The sequence below is a fragment of the Castanea sativa genome, chromosome 5 (assembly GCF_040712315.1).
Source record: "Castanea sativa cultivar Marrone di Chiusa Pesio chromosome 5, ASM4071231v1".
Lineage (NCBI taxonomy): Eukaryota > Viridiplantae > Streptophyta > Magnoliopsida > Fagales > Fagaceae > Castanea > Castanea sativa.
The window spans coordinates 29,268,984-29,281,365 of NC_134017.1; the positions used below are offsets into that span (position 1 = coordinate 29,268,984).

Genomic DNA, 12,382 nt, shown 5'->3' on the forward strand with positions numbered 1-12,382 from the left:
TATTTGTTTTCTTAGTATGTAATGAACAATTTAAGCTTTTCTATTTTTTATATTTTGTGTTTTTTTTTTTTTTCTTTTAGTTGATGCTAAACCTTTGAATGGTTTGTTTTGAACTAAAGTAACGTACAGTGCACCAGTATTAATTGGTATCAAAAATATATCATCCCCTAATCAAACCGATACGAGATTAACTCCCTTGCTTATATACCACTTTTTTCAATTTCCATATGGTATAATGACAGTTGCAAGTTGTGAGATACCACTTTTTTCAATTTTTACCACTTTTTTCAATTTTCATATGGTATAATGACAGTTGCAAGTTGTAAGTGATGCTCTCCTCAGGTAGAAAGAAACCAGTAGCACTAAAATTGACTTGTACAATTTTGAGTGTCTTCTAGAACGAAGCTTTTGCCTGCTCAATGGGCATGTACCCATAATACTATTTTCATCTTTTTCCTATGTAGTCCAAGCCCACATAAAAAGCCCATGGGAAAATTCACCATGCAACGGTGAATCAAATCAATGGGTGAATCAAATCAATGGGTGAGCTTGAAAGTTAAAAATTTACTTTTTAATCTCAGTTTTTGGATTAGAAAATTTTTTAATATTTCAACTTTTTACTTTTTAACCTTTCAAACTCTTGTTAGCTAGCCACTGTTGTTTGGTAAGGATCAAAAACTTCAGCTTTGATCTCAGAAATGCCAAGGCATAGTGATGAATAACTGGACTGCATTGAAATTTGATGCATAACACATAATTGATATTAAATCATTAGAAGTAAGATAGCCTGATAAAGTATAAAGAGTAATTTTTGAAGAAATTCCTTCCCAAAAGTAAACTGACATTCCACTATTAATACTCCTACAACATTTACCTCATAATTTGATTAAACATGTTAAAATCTACATCTTTTTGCAGTGTCCTTCCTTAAGAATAAATTACATATCATGACCTGCAAACTGCACAACACAAAAATCAAACATGAATGAGGCAGACATATCATGTTAAATCGAAGTTCTGAAGATCAACAAGTCTAGTGACAACAATTTTCACATCTGCTGAGGTGATATGTTGTGATCGGTGCCAATAAAAGTGAAGTCAATAGTGGGCCCACGTGAAAGTGATGTTGCTCCAATCACAATTTGCCACGTCAACAATTATGGAAAGATTGAGCCTAGCATTACTGGCTGGAGGTGCTATAGAATTATGCTGCCCTTAACGAACAGAATAAGAAGCCTTGTAAAGCATACCCAAGTTTGAGATGAGCCAGCAAGCAAGCATGTAAAAGAACTTGTCACTGGCAGCTATCTGGATCATCTCTGGGCTTGATCAGAACCTGAAGCTCCAACTGAAGGAGTAGCTGGCACACTGCTAGCTGACCCATTCTCAACAGGTGGAAGCACACCCCATTTGCCTTCAGATTCAAGAGGCTCAAAGACATGAACCCCCCCATCTGATAGTCCTATTGCAAATTGATTTGGTTCTTGTGGATGTGCCGCAATCACGAGTGGTTGTACGCTAGAACTGCTGCATTGAGGAAAAAAAGGGTTGGAATCTACAATAGCTTTCACATATAGATTGGTAGAGTGATATTAAGCTTTCATAAATTATTCTGGTCATTTGTACTTGTAATGACTAGAATAGTTGGTATTTGACAGGAAATATTACCAGGTTAAAGATCAGTTTAAATCAAATTCAAACACAACTGCAAAGAATTTAGCATATTTTGGAGCCTCATTCTTAGCAGTCCAGTAAATCATAAATGTTAAAATATTCTAACAAAAACCAACTCATTTTAAGATTACTTTTCAATGCTTATAGACAATTTTACATGTTTATTCTTTACAAATGCACCATGCTAAGGTCAACTGTCATCCAATAAGAACAATTCCTTATGCTGATATGAAGCAAGTTCATTCAAGAACCCAAATTAGTACCAAGGGCTGGTCGAGGGATTTGAACATTATCTTTTTGTCAAAATTTGGCAATAGTTGTCTTTACATGACTACTTGAGGTTGAACAGGGTAGCATAGAAAGAAGTTTCTATCCATTATTATTACTATCAATAGTATTTTTTGAGGATCAAAGAAGAAAGCTTTGCGTGCACTATTCTTCAAATGGGTATGCAAGGCAATCTGGCAATATGAGAGGGCACAGTGAAGACCCAGAAGGTGGAAGTGCAAAATATTGAAACTAATGTTTGATTCCATCATAAAAATATATTGAGATCGCAAACCTTAACTGTGATGGTGAAACAAATACCAAACCCAACTAAACATGAAAAATATGTCATCTAAGTAAAGCATGAAATCAATCCAAAGAAACACAACCATGGTAACAGAGCTTGTGAAATACCTGACATTAGCAGGAAGATAAGCAGAAGGATTTATTCGACAACGTAGTCTAAGATTTGCAGCATTAAACACACAGACTGTCCCATCTAAGAAGCAGGCATATACCAACAGGCTATCACATGAGAACGTAGCATGTGAAATGGGGGCAGATTCGCGTGAGACCCACTAAACATAGAAAAAAAAATCATATTAGAAAAAGGAGAGCAAAATGTTAATTCCAAAGATAATAATAATAATAATAATAATAATAATAATAATAATAATAATAATAATAATAAAGAACTGTGAATTTAATGTACCTGCTTTACACATTCTAGTTTTGTTGTTTCATATATGGCAAGCTGAGTTTCATGTACAACCAGAAAGTGCATCTGGTCCTGATGAAACTGTACACGTGTGTCTGACTGTGCTGGAGTCCTTCCAGTTGGAAGCTGCAAGATTCTTGCCTTCTGCTTTTCCCATCCCTCAGAGTTCCATACACAAAGCTGGAGAAAGAATTAAGTACCATTGTAAGTGAACCAACATAAATATTTGAAGAATGGCTTCGCAACAAGGGCCCTAGGGTGAGAGTAATTGGTCACGCCTGATTCAGAATTAAGGACAAATTTGCTGATGATACTACTTCGAAATTTGGATTGTTTATCTTGGAAGTAGAAGCATTTATTGTTATCTTGAAATTATAATATACATCGGGCAAAATTCAGCAACATTGTTTTAATTATTTAAATATATCAAGTGTGGTCAATTATACTCGTCAAAATTGAATGATGATTTTTGATTTATTACAGAATGAGATTTAGGTTATCAATGAGATTGAGTTCAATCACAAGTTCACGGCAACTGAAAACTTGCACACATCTAAACAGGAAAATTGTTACCTGAGCATCTGCTCCAGATGAAACCAGCACATTCAGTACATGAGAAAAGGCAAGGCCAGTAATTCTTTTAGAGTGTCCTTTAAGTTTGCTTTTAACCTGCATTAAGAAAGTGCTAAGTAAAAAATAACATCTCAAGCCATGTGAAGTGTTGATTGTTAATGTATACTACACCATACCTCATCTACACGGACGTTATATATTTGAATTGTGGAATCATCCATTCCAATGGCAATGATGTTATTATCTTGAGGATGGAAAGCAAGAAATGTTGCTGCAGGTGGTGGTGGCATGAAAGTTGTCATGGTCTGCAGTTGCCAGAAAGAAATTGAAATTGGTAATATGAAAAATGAAAGTAAACTTTGAACAACATTGGACTCCTGTGTTACCTTAAATGTCATCATATTGAACAAGGAAATCTTCCCTCCAGATGCTGACATTACATAAGAATCATTCTTGGATAAAGCAAAACAGGGAACAGAATCTTCAGGATTAGTGTCAGCAATATCGTTAGTCATTAAAATGCCACTTGGTGGTTGCCATAAATTAGGTGACAAACTGGCAGTTGCCTGCAAGAGAAAGCGCCAATTTTTTAGATATAATGTAAGTTATTTTTCAGAAATATGATGAAAGAACTACTAAGGGTTGACACAAGCTACTTTAGCTGTCCTTGTACCTTGCCAGAAGAATTGCGATCACTTCTCTGCCATTTCCAGAGCAGATGAATGGCATTTGATGCTAATGCCAGAACGGCATTACCTGAATTTGTGTAGATTAACCTTGAAATCTGTAATAGCAAGAAGGAAAGCTAATGAGGACATTTGTTGGAGACAGGATGAAGTCAGATATACCTTATGGATCAAACCGGAGTTGAAAGTTCACGAGCTGATATTATATGGCATTAAATTTTAATATACATTGATATTGGAATTGAAAAATGAAAATAATATACTCTATTTTTCTAGTTTTAAAATAAACAAATGGGGATCAAGAGTTGATGGCAAACAAGATTTAATTTGAAAATCTCTATATCTTTTGAAATAGGCTAAAATTTAGAAAGAAGGGCTATGTATTAATTTAACACTGGACAGCTTGCAGTCTCATGTTTTAAGCATATCCTATGTCCGAACAGTCTTCAAGACTAAAGGCAATGCATCAGATAAGTCTACACTCCATGCCCCTTGAAATTTAAATCCCCTTTATAGTTTCTCGTAATGAATAAGTTTTTTTTTTGGGGGGGGGGGGGGGGGGGGGATTGTGATCTTATATGGATGTTATATAGACTGGCAGTCTGGCAGTGTGCTAATGCAGTGCACAAGTTAATTAAAATTCATATGTAAAAATTTACCTTAAATTATGGTAGACGATTACCATAATTTTAATTAAATAAATGAAATTTATTTTGAATTTTCCTAACTCTTTTAATAGAATTTTAATAGAGAGAGAAATCAGGGAATGTTGGTAATAAAGTTTCACCCAGAGCAAGATTGATTTAATAATTTTAGGTTGTGTTCAGTTGACCGGAATTTAAGATGAGAATTCAAAATTCTTGAGAGTTAACAAAATTATGGGTGTTAGCCAGGTTGACTCATATCATGGGGAGCTTGAAAAAACTTGGGATAACTAGATTCTCACAATTTATGGGATTCTAAAATCTCACTTAAAAAGTTTAGAAATTTTAACCTCCCGCACACTTAATTAAGATTCTAACAATTCACACCTTAAATTTGTTAACATTCCTACTTATCAAAAAAAATTTGTTAACATTCCTTATCATGTCTCACCTACCATAATGGCCACACAAGTTGTTTTCGCAGGAATTCAAACATCCAAAAATTAAAACTCGCTAGAATCTTAAGTTCTCAAAATTAAAAACTTATCAGAACAGACCATTAATGTACTTATAGTGTGGTGAGGACTCCATTAATGTACTGTCCATGTTGCATAAGGAGAGCTTTTATTACACAATATATGATGCCAAACATGGATATCACAATAACGCCCTTCCCTTTATGTAAACACTATATCCTTTCTGTCAATCTTCAATTATTATAAGATGATCATTTTCCAAATAAATCCACTCTCTCCAGAAACATCTTATTATGGTCAGTCTTCTGGTAGCTTGATACTCCTAAACAGAGCGAGGGCAATCTCTGTGCTAACTTCAATTTTGGCACTCAGTTGCTTTTGCAGTTATGTCTACCTAAAAGTATTGACAAAGTAACTAAGCAATTTGGCCCCCCCTCCTTTTTGCCTTTTGAGATGGAGAGGGATGGTTGGTGAACCACCAGTATTTAATCATGATGTGATGGCTGTGATTCACCAAACTGCTCCTTCCTTTCAAAGGGAGAGGAACCAAACCTGCCAAAACTTTAATAAATTATTTTGAAAATAATGAACCAACTTTTGTAAGGCAGTTTTTTTTACTATTTAGCTTATTTTTGCTATTATTCAGTTTATTTTTGATACTATTCATGGGTCCCATTGCACTTTTTGATACTATTCATAGGTCCCACTGTACTATTTCAGCCCTAGCTCTATCTACAATATTTTTAGCAAAAAGTTTTCAGTTTCAGCTAAATAAGTTGTTCCAAACACTCTTAGTAGTTAAAATACCCTTATGGTTCAATTCATTTTGGGTTTAACCAATGGTCGTTAAGCTCAGATTACAAAAAGGTAAAAGTAAGGCACTAATGAGATCATGATTCCCTAGCTAGCATGAAAGCTAGCTTGCTTAGCTATTTTAAGTCTTTAGGTTGTTATAGCTCAAACATTATCAGTTTCTAATCACAAAGCTTTTCCAAACCAGTAAGATTACACTATTACAGTGCTATGCAATTAACATTTCAGTACTTTGAGAATTTTTTGGTATATGAGAAGAGCAAGAGTAAGGTAGGTGTACAGACAGGAAATGTAAGGTAGGTGTACAGACAGGTAAGGTAGTCCTAAAAAGGAAATTATAATGAATTTAAAACTTTGTTAAAATGGATATGCATGAAAGAATGTAATAGTAGAATAATAAAGCAGGATCACAAACATAATCAACCCATTGATATGTAATAGAATCTTCTGAGAACAATGCCAGTTAACAAATACCACACCTTAGTTACTCTTAGGTTTTCAGGTAGCCTTAGGGATCGGCACTGAGATGGTTCATTGATTTCAGTGAGCTTCAAAATCTTGGATTTGTCATTGGACTCTTCCATTATTCTTGGTTTCACATCCCCCAAATTACGGGCATCCCCATTCTGGTAAGATTAACTTGTCAATTAAACGTGTGGTATAAGAACAATGAATCCATGGGATGGGCTCCATTTAGCATGGAAGAGACAGATAATATATGACAGTAAAAAAAAAAAAAAGTGTGATTAAATAGGAATTGATCTGTAAGTTGTGTGCGTGCATGCATGCGCATGTATTTATTTTTATATAAATCAAGTCCCACAAACCATTCCAGCAATAGCAACCACAGAGGCACCTCTGTCTGCAAGTCCAGCACTAGTAGCAGCAGCTGCCGCAGCTGAAATTGGGTTGATTGTAGGCTGTGAGAGACATCATAACATAACAGAAGAATTAGTTCATGCTGAGGTCAGTATCACTAGAGCTAATGATCTGATAAAGCTACCTTTGCAACAGATTCAGACGCTCTTGATGCATCATAAGATAGATTCTCAAATGTGCGTAACAATCTAATACCATCTGTATTGGATAATATTTTAATTCCATTATCGTTGGCAGAAATGGCCAAGAGAGAGCCATCCTTGTTGAAGCGGATGCGTGGGCTTGCCTGGGAAGTAAGAAAAGACAAAATCGAGCAAATTATTGCTTTTGACTTAATGTATTTCCATTTATTTTTTCTTCGAAAGAGAAACCGCTTTAAGAACTTACTGGGAGGCCACCGTCAGCATCAATAGTTACCAAAAGTTGAACATTGTCCATATCCCAGAATTTAATAGAGAAATCATCACCAGCAGCCAAAAACCGGTTTTTAGTTGTATCAAATTGCACAACACCCAATGAGCGCTTGCGGAATCCTTGATAGGTCCTTTTAACAGCCCCTTCACTTTCATTCCATTCAACAATAAATGACTCCCCATCCTTACTTGTACCACATGAAAAGAGTCTGCAATATCCCCCACCCCCCAAAAATAAAAAATAAAAAGGGAAAAAAAGAGGTTAGAAAAACAAAATCCTGTTTAACTGATGATACCCCAACAAATAGTAAAGGACAAGTAGCACGGACACAACAGGTTTGAGTATATTAACCTTGTACCATCAGCACTGTATGCCATTGTTGTGCACCAGCGACCAGGAGCATCATAATCAACTCGAGATCCCAAGTTGTCATACAGCCATGCTTTTATTTTTCCATCCAGTGCTGTAGAAAAGATAAACTAAAGCACAAAAAGGATGTTAGGAACAAGGACTGGGAAAATCCATGAAAGCAAAGGCATAAATGGTAAGCATGACAAGCTCAAAGCAACTAACACAACAAGAGAAATGAGTGATGGAAATGATACCTGAATGTTTTCCTTATAGTGAGGACAGACAGAATAAACAGGAGCCTCGTGACCTTCAAAAGTATACTGCTTTGCTCCTGTTGCAGCATCCCACACCTACAATTACCAAAAGAAAAATTGCCAAGGGTTCAGAACTTTTGCTCCACTCAGAACAATAAAACCAAACATGTAATATGACCAACCAACCTTGATGGTCTTGTCATCACCGCAGGTTATCACACAAAGTTGCTTATTTGGGTGGGAGAATGCTATATCATTTACTCCACCAACATGAGCATCAATCTAAATCAGCAAGTTCAGATCAGTACAGAAACATAAGTACCAGAGTAAATATTTCAAACAGAAAATTTAATATCAGATATACCTCCAGATGCTGTCGTACATCTTCATTCCCATGATAAGAATATATTTGAACAATGTGCCTGGAGTATGCAACTCCTGTAATAGGAATGAAACAGCGAATCATCTAGTGCTATATAGTTCACCCTTAGGATATTTATACTAGTTATATTACATTAAATTCTGAAGAATTCCAATATTTTAAGCTTACCAAATAAAGAACCATCAGGGCTCCAAATCACGCGGTTAACAGATACACCAGGATCTTTAACTAGAGCTGCCTGAATTTCATCAAGTTCAGTTTTAGTCACTATTATTACAGGCATCAAGGGTATAGCAGTCACAATCACTGGTTTCATTGATTAATTAAGATAAGGGAGACACCTGCAGAGGCATTGAACATACACTAAGATCCCAAACTTTGAAGTTCCTCAAAACCAATCGCTCCCTAGAGCCAACTTCCCACAACGCTATGTCCCCAACATTGGTACCAACTGAAGCATAACATCCAGATTATTAAAGAGTCAATTTTATTTGGTAAAATATGAAGCACTGATAAGATATAAAATATACTAAGTATTAGTAGCTGAAAACTAGAGCATTTGAAAAAAAACGCAGACCAAGAAGTAGAGTCTGTTGAATAGGATGAAAATCCATGCTCATGGGAGAAGATCCTTGATTTAAAGTCCGTGCAACATTCTTTGGCAAGTCATCTGTAGCATTAAAAGCCTGACCATGACCATGACCCGGAAATGTTACGGGTAACACATTAACAGGCAGGTTTACCTGCACAAAATGCACAAATGAATAAATAAGGTAACTAAGAAAGAATAATAAATGCATGCTCCCCCCAACTGGAAAATAACGGCTCACTATGAAAAAGCACGATGTTTTTAGTACATTAGATGCATGCAAACCCATTGGTCCATACTGGCATATTCAATTTTTTTCCTCACATGTACTTTTTATATAATAAAAAAAAGGTAATTGCCTCAACATGGAATTAGTACAACAACATAGATATTGTCAGAACAAGAGCAGAAGTTACTTTTTTCAAGTTTTCAACATGGACAACTAATTTGCAACGTCCAGAAAAGGAAATGTGGAGAATAATTTAGGGATGGAGGGTGCAACATAATAACATGAATTCACAAGTTAGTGGCCAGAAATCTATTTTTTTTTATCCAAACAAAATTACCTCATCAGAAATCCCCATTGGTCTTGTTCTTTTAGAAACATGATCAGAATCCCCAGACGGGTAGTCTACAGAAGGGTTGGTCGGAGGAGTCCTTGGATGTTTTAAAGCAGCTATACGAGGTAAAGACACACGAAGATAGTTAAAGAAAGAACTACGTACCACATCTGATATCCACAATGACACAGGAAACTCAATGCCCAATAACAAAATTGAAGGAATAAACTACCTGGGATTGATGGAGCACCAAGACCAATAGCTCCTCCAGAAACTGCCGGATGAGTAACAGTGGAAGGATTGGACATCCAACCTGCAAGGGGTGTTGGAACTGGTGCTGGTGTAGGTTGAAAAGGCTGAACACATGAATTCATGCAAGTTAATGAAAGACAATATAAGAAAGGAGCAAAGTTGACATCAACCAATTTAGCTGATAACCCACCCCATGAGCACCTAAGTTAGGGAAGCCCCCAGCTTTTGGTAAGGATCCAAGCAGTGGATTGTTTGCAGGTGATGGAGCTCGTGCACCATTTGGTTGTCCACATGAGTGATCCACAAAAAGAGTTTTTATATCTGGATTTGGCCTTGGGTTTTTACACAGTTGATGCTGCCAATTCAAGCTGTACTTTGAAGTAAGTAATCAGTTGTTAAGTGTTAAGCTGATGACAAGCAGTAATGTAAATGTAGGTTTTCTATAACTGATCCAAATGCAACACACCCCAAGGTTGTGAAGCATATATTTTATGATAGGAGTCAAAGACAAATTACTTTCAACCTCATAGGCATTTTGTTTTCTTTCCCACAGCATTTCACAGCGCAAAGTTCCAACTTTTAGAAGAAAGCAATAATAAAAGTGATGGTTAAAAGATTTAAGATGCACTCATCATAAATAATATATGGAAGGCATTGAAACACAATCAGGACCAAGTAAAAACACCTTAAAGTCACTTAAAATTAAGTGCATAGCTAATCCATTTAACTTGAATCACATAGCATCTCTATAAGAGTTACCTTTGGTTGATAAGGGTCCGTAACCTTGAATTTTTAAGATTGGGGAATTGCAATTTATCACGGAATAAAGGATTTGCTTCAATCAGCTTCTTGAGCTCCACCAACATGATTGCTCTTGCAGACTTGGTATCTCCATACTTGGAAAGTTGCTCATTCTCCCTGTTATACAACAAACCCCATTTTCAGTACATTTTGCTATAACTATGATGCGGATGACTTAAACACAAACTTGTCATACCTAAAATTCTCCAATGTCAAGAGCTGAGTGATCTCCTTGAAAAGCTCTTCATTAAATGTGGCAAAAACTTTCAAATCCTTTACTAATATATCCACAGCCTTGGACCGGTCATGCCTATTAAAATTTAAACAGTCCCATTCATATACAATCTACCGCACAATTCCAAAGACAAAAACAATCAATTCACATAAAATTGACCATTAGAAAAAAAAAAAATTATAAGAATGTAAGCTTACTTATCCAATGCCTCAAGATACTTCTGCTTCCTTATCTCAAAAAAGATTTTCATTGAATACCGATTGTCATCCACTTTTGTGAACCCAGAAAGGTACTTCTCAACCTCATCCCAATTCCCATTATGCACCTCATCCTCAAAATATTTCATATTAAAGAAAAACCCAGATTCCTGTTCAAGTCTATTTGATAAACAAAGAAATTAATGAGGAAACTTTTTTTTATAAAAAAATAATAATAAAATATAAAAATTAAAACTGAAAAAAAAATTAAAGCAAAAAAAAAAAAAAAAAAAAAAACCAAACAAGCTAAACTCTTAGAAGCATACTTGTGAACAGTCTCTTTGAACTTTTCCTCATCTAGAAACTGTAAGATCAAGAACACGAGCTCTCTACTAAGCGATGACATAGTAGCCGCCCACCTCTTGTTCGATTCCCAACAAACCAAAATCACCAAAAACACCACTAGATCTGCAAAAATAAAAATAAAAACTCAAAAGGGTTAATTTCTAACTACCTTAATTATTCAAAAAGAAAAACAGCACATAGATTCAATCAAATCTATACCCAAAACCAGATCACTAAACTCCAATCCTTAAAACACAAAAAGAACCCATTTTTACATACAAAAATCATTACCATGTACTTATTAGAAGACAAACATGTGCGAAGTAAAAATCAAGTAAACGAAAAAAAAAAAAAAAAAAGTCAAAATGAAATCTGGGTTTTTTTTTTTCTTTATAAATTTTTACTTAAGAGGATCACCGAAACAAAAGAAAGTTGCTTTAGACCATGTGGGTATCAAAGATGCAAAAGCCAAACCTCCTCAAAAAACCCAAAAAATAAAAAAAGCTAATGACTTTTGAAGTAAAAAAGATTCTAAATTTCAAACACACAGAATCGTAGGAAAAACAAAACTCTCTTACCTTGTAAACCAAAGAACACAAACAGAACCGAACAAAGAGAGATAGAGCTTTAGAGAACCATTCTCTCTCTCTTCTCTCTCTCTCTCTCTCTCTCTCTAGGAAATTATATCATGAGACATTGAAGTTGCAGAAATGGGGTTTTTTATATAAGAGAGAGGAAGACAGATAAAGTAACCTAATAAGCAATCAACTTATCAGTTCCTAGCTTATCACACAACTGATAAGCCCTGTTGATAAGCATGTGTGCTTATTTATAAGTACAGTATAAAGTGGGTCCTACGTAGCCGGCTTAACTTTGTCGAGGTCCTCGGCTCGGAATCTCTAAGCTGACAGCTGTGAGTTGGACCAAGACTTTTGGCAAAAATCAGGTACACCACCACCTTAAAACTGTCATCCAATAACAGCCGTAGATTATGTAGTTTGACTATATTAGTTCAATCTAACGGTAGAGAATCGAGAAAGATGAACACCTGAGAAAGAGTATGGAGTTTTTAAGAAAGCGATATTTACTCATCCCAGATCCCTTGAGAAACGACAAGCTTTTTGGGGGAGGGGGTACAGTGAAAGTTTGCCCTTGAAGTTGGGAAAATATTACGGTATTTGCCATCGGGGGGCCACTCATACATCATGGATGCGTGGGGTAGTTGTACTAAACTACTACACTTAATTGTTATTATATATCACGTGATACAGT

The 12,382-nt window shown here is 35.6% G+C and overlaps 1 protein-coding gene across 5 annotated transcripts; it reads right to left on the reverse strand.

Moving 5' to 3' along the window:
* Positions 1-738: 738 nt before the first annotated feature.
* LOC142633854 (protein TOPLESS) lies at positions 739-11,833 on the reverse strand. 5 transcript variants are annotated; one of them, XR_012843978.1, is made up of 27 exons: positions 11,689-11,833; positions 11,092-11,233; positions 10,766-10,945; positions 10,530-10,643; positions 10,292-10,450; positions 9,723-9,900; positions 9,513-9,636; positions 9,287-9,396; positions 8,709-8,874; positions 8,473-8,582; positions 8,300-8,369; positions 8,114-8,187; positions 7,936-8,031; positions 7,750-7,845; positions 7,496-7,623; positions 7,118-7,352; positions 6,855-7,016; positions 6,679-6,771; positions 6,331-6,477; positions 3,906-4,016; positions 3,619-3,798; positions 3,409-3,537; positions 3,233-3,328; positions 2,654-2,839; positions 2,356-2,519; positions 1,251-1,524; positions 739-959 (listed from the first exon to the last, which is right to left on the reverse strand). XR_012843978.1 is itself a non-coding variant. In XM_075808104.1 (26 exons), the coding sequence occupies exons 2-26, from the start codon at positions 11,169-11,171 to the stop codon at positions 1,314-1,316; spliced, it is 3,381 nt and encodes a 1,126-aa protein (XP_075664219.1). In that variant the 5' UTR covers positions 11,172-11,233; positions 11,689-11,833; the 3' UTR covers positions 739-1,313. The 5 variants fall into 5 exon arrangements, 3 of the variants coding, with proteins under 3 accessions (XP_075664219.1, XP_075664218.1, XP_075664217.1); XR_012843977.1 differs by having other exon boundaries at positions 1,251-1,527; XM_075808104.1 differs by having other exon boundaries at positions 739-1,527; positions 8,494-8,582.
* Positions 11,834-12,382: the final 549 nt, after the last annotated feature.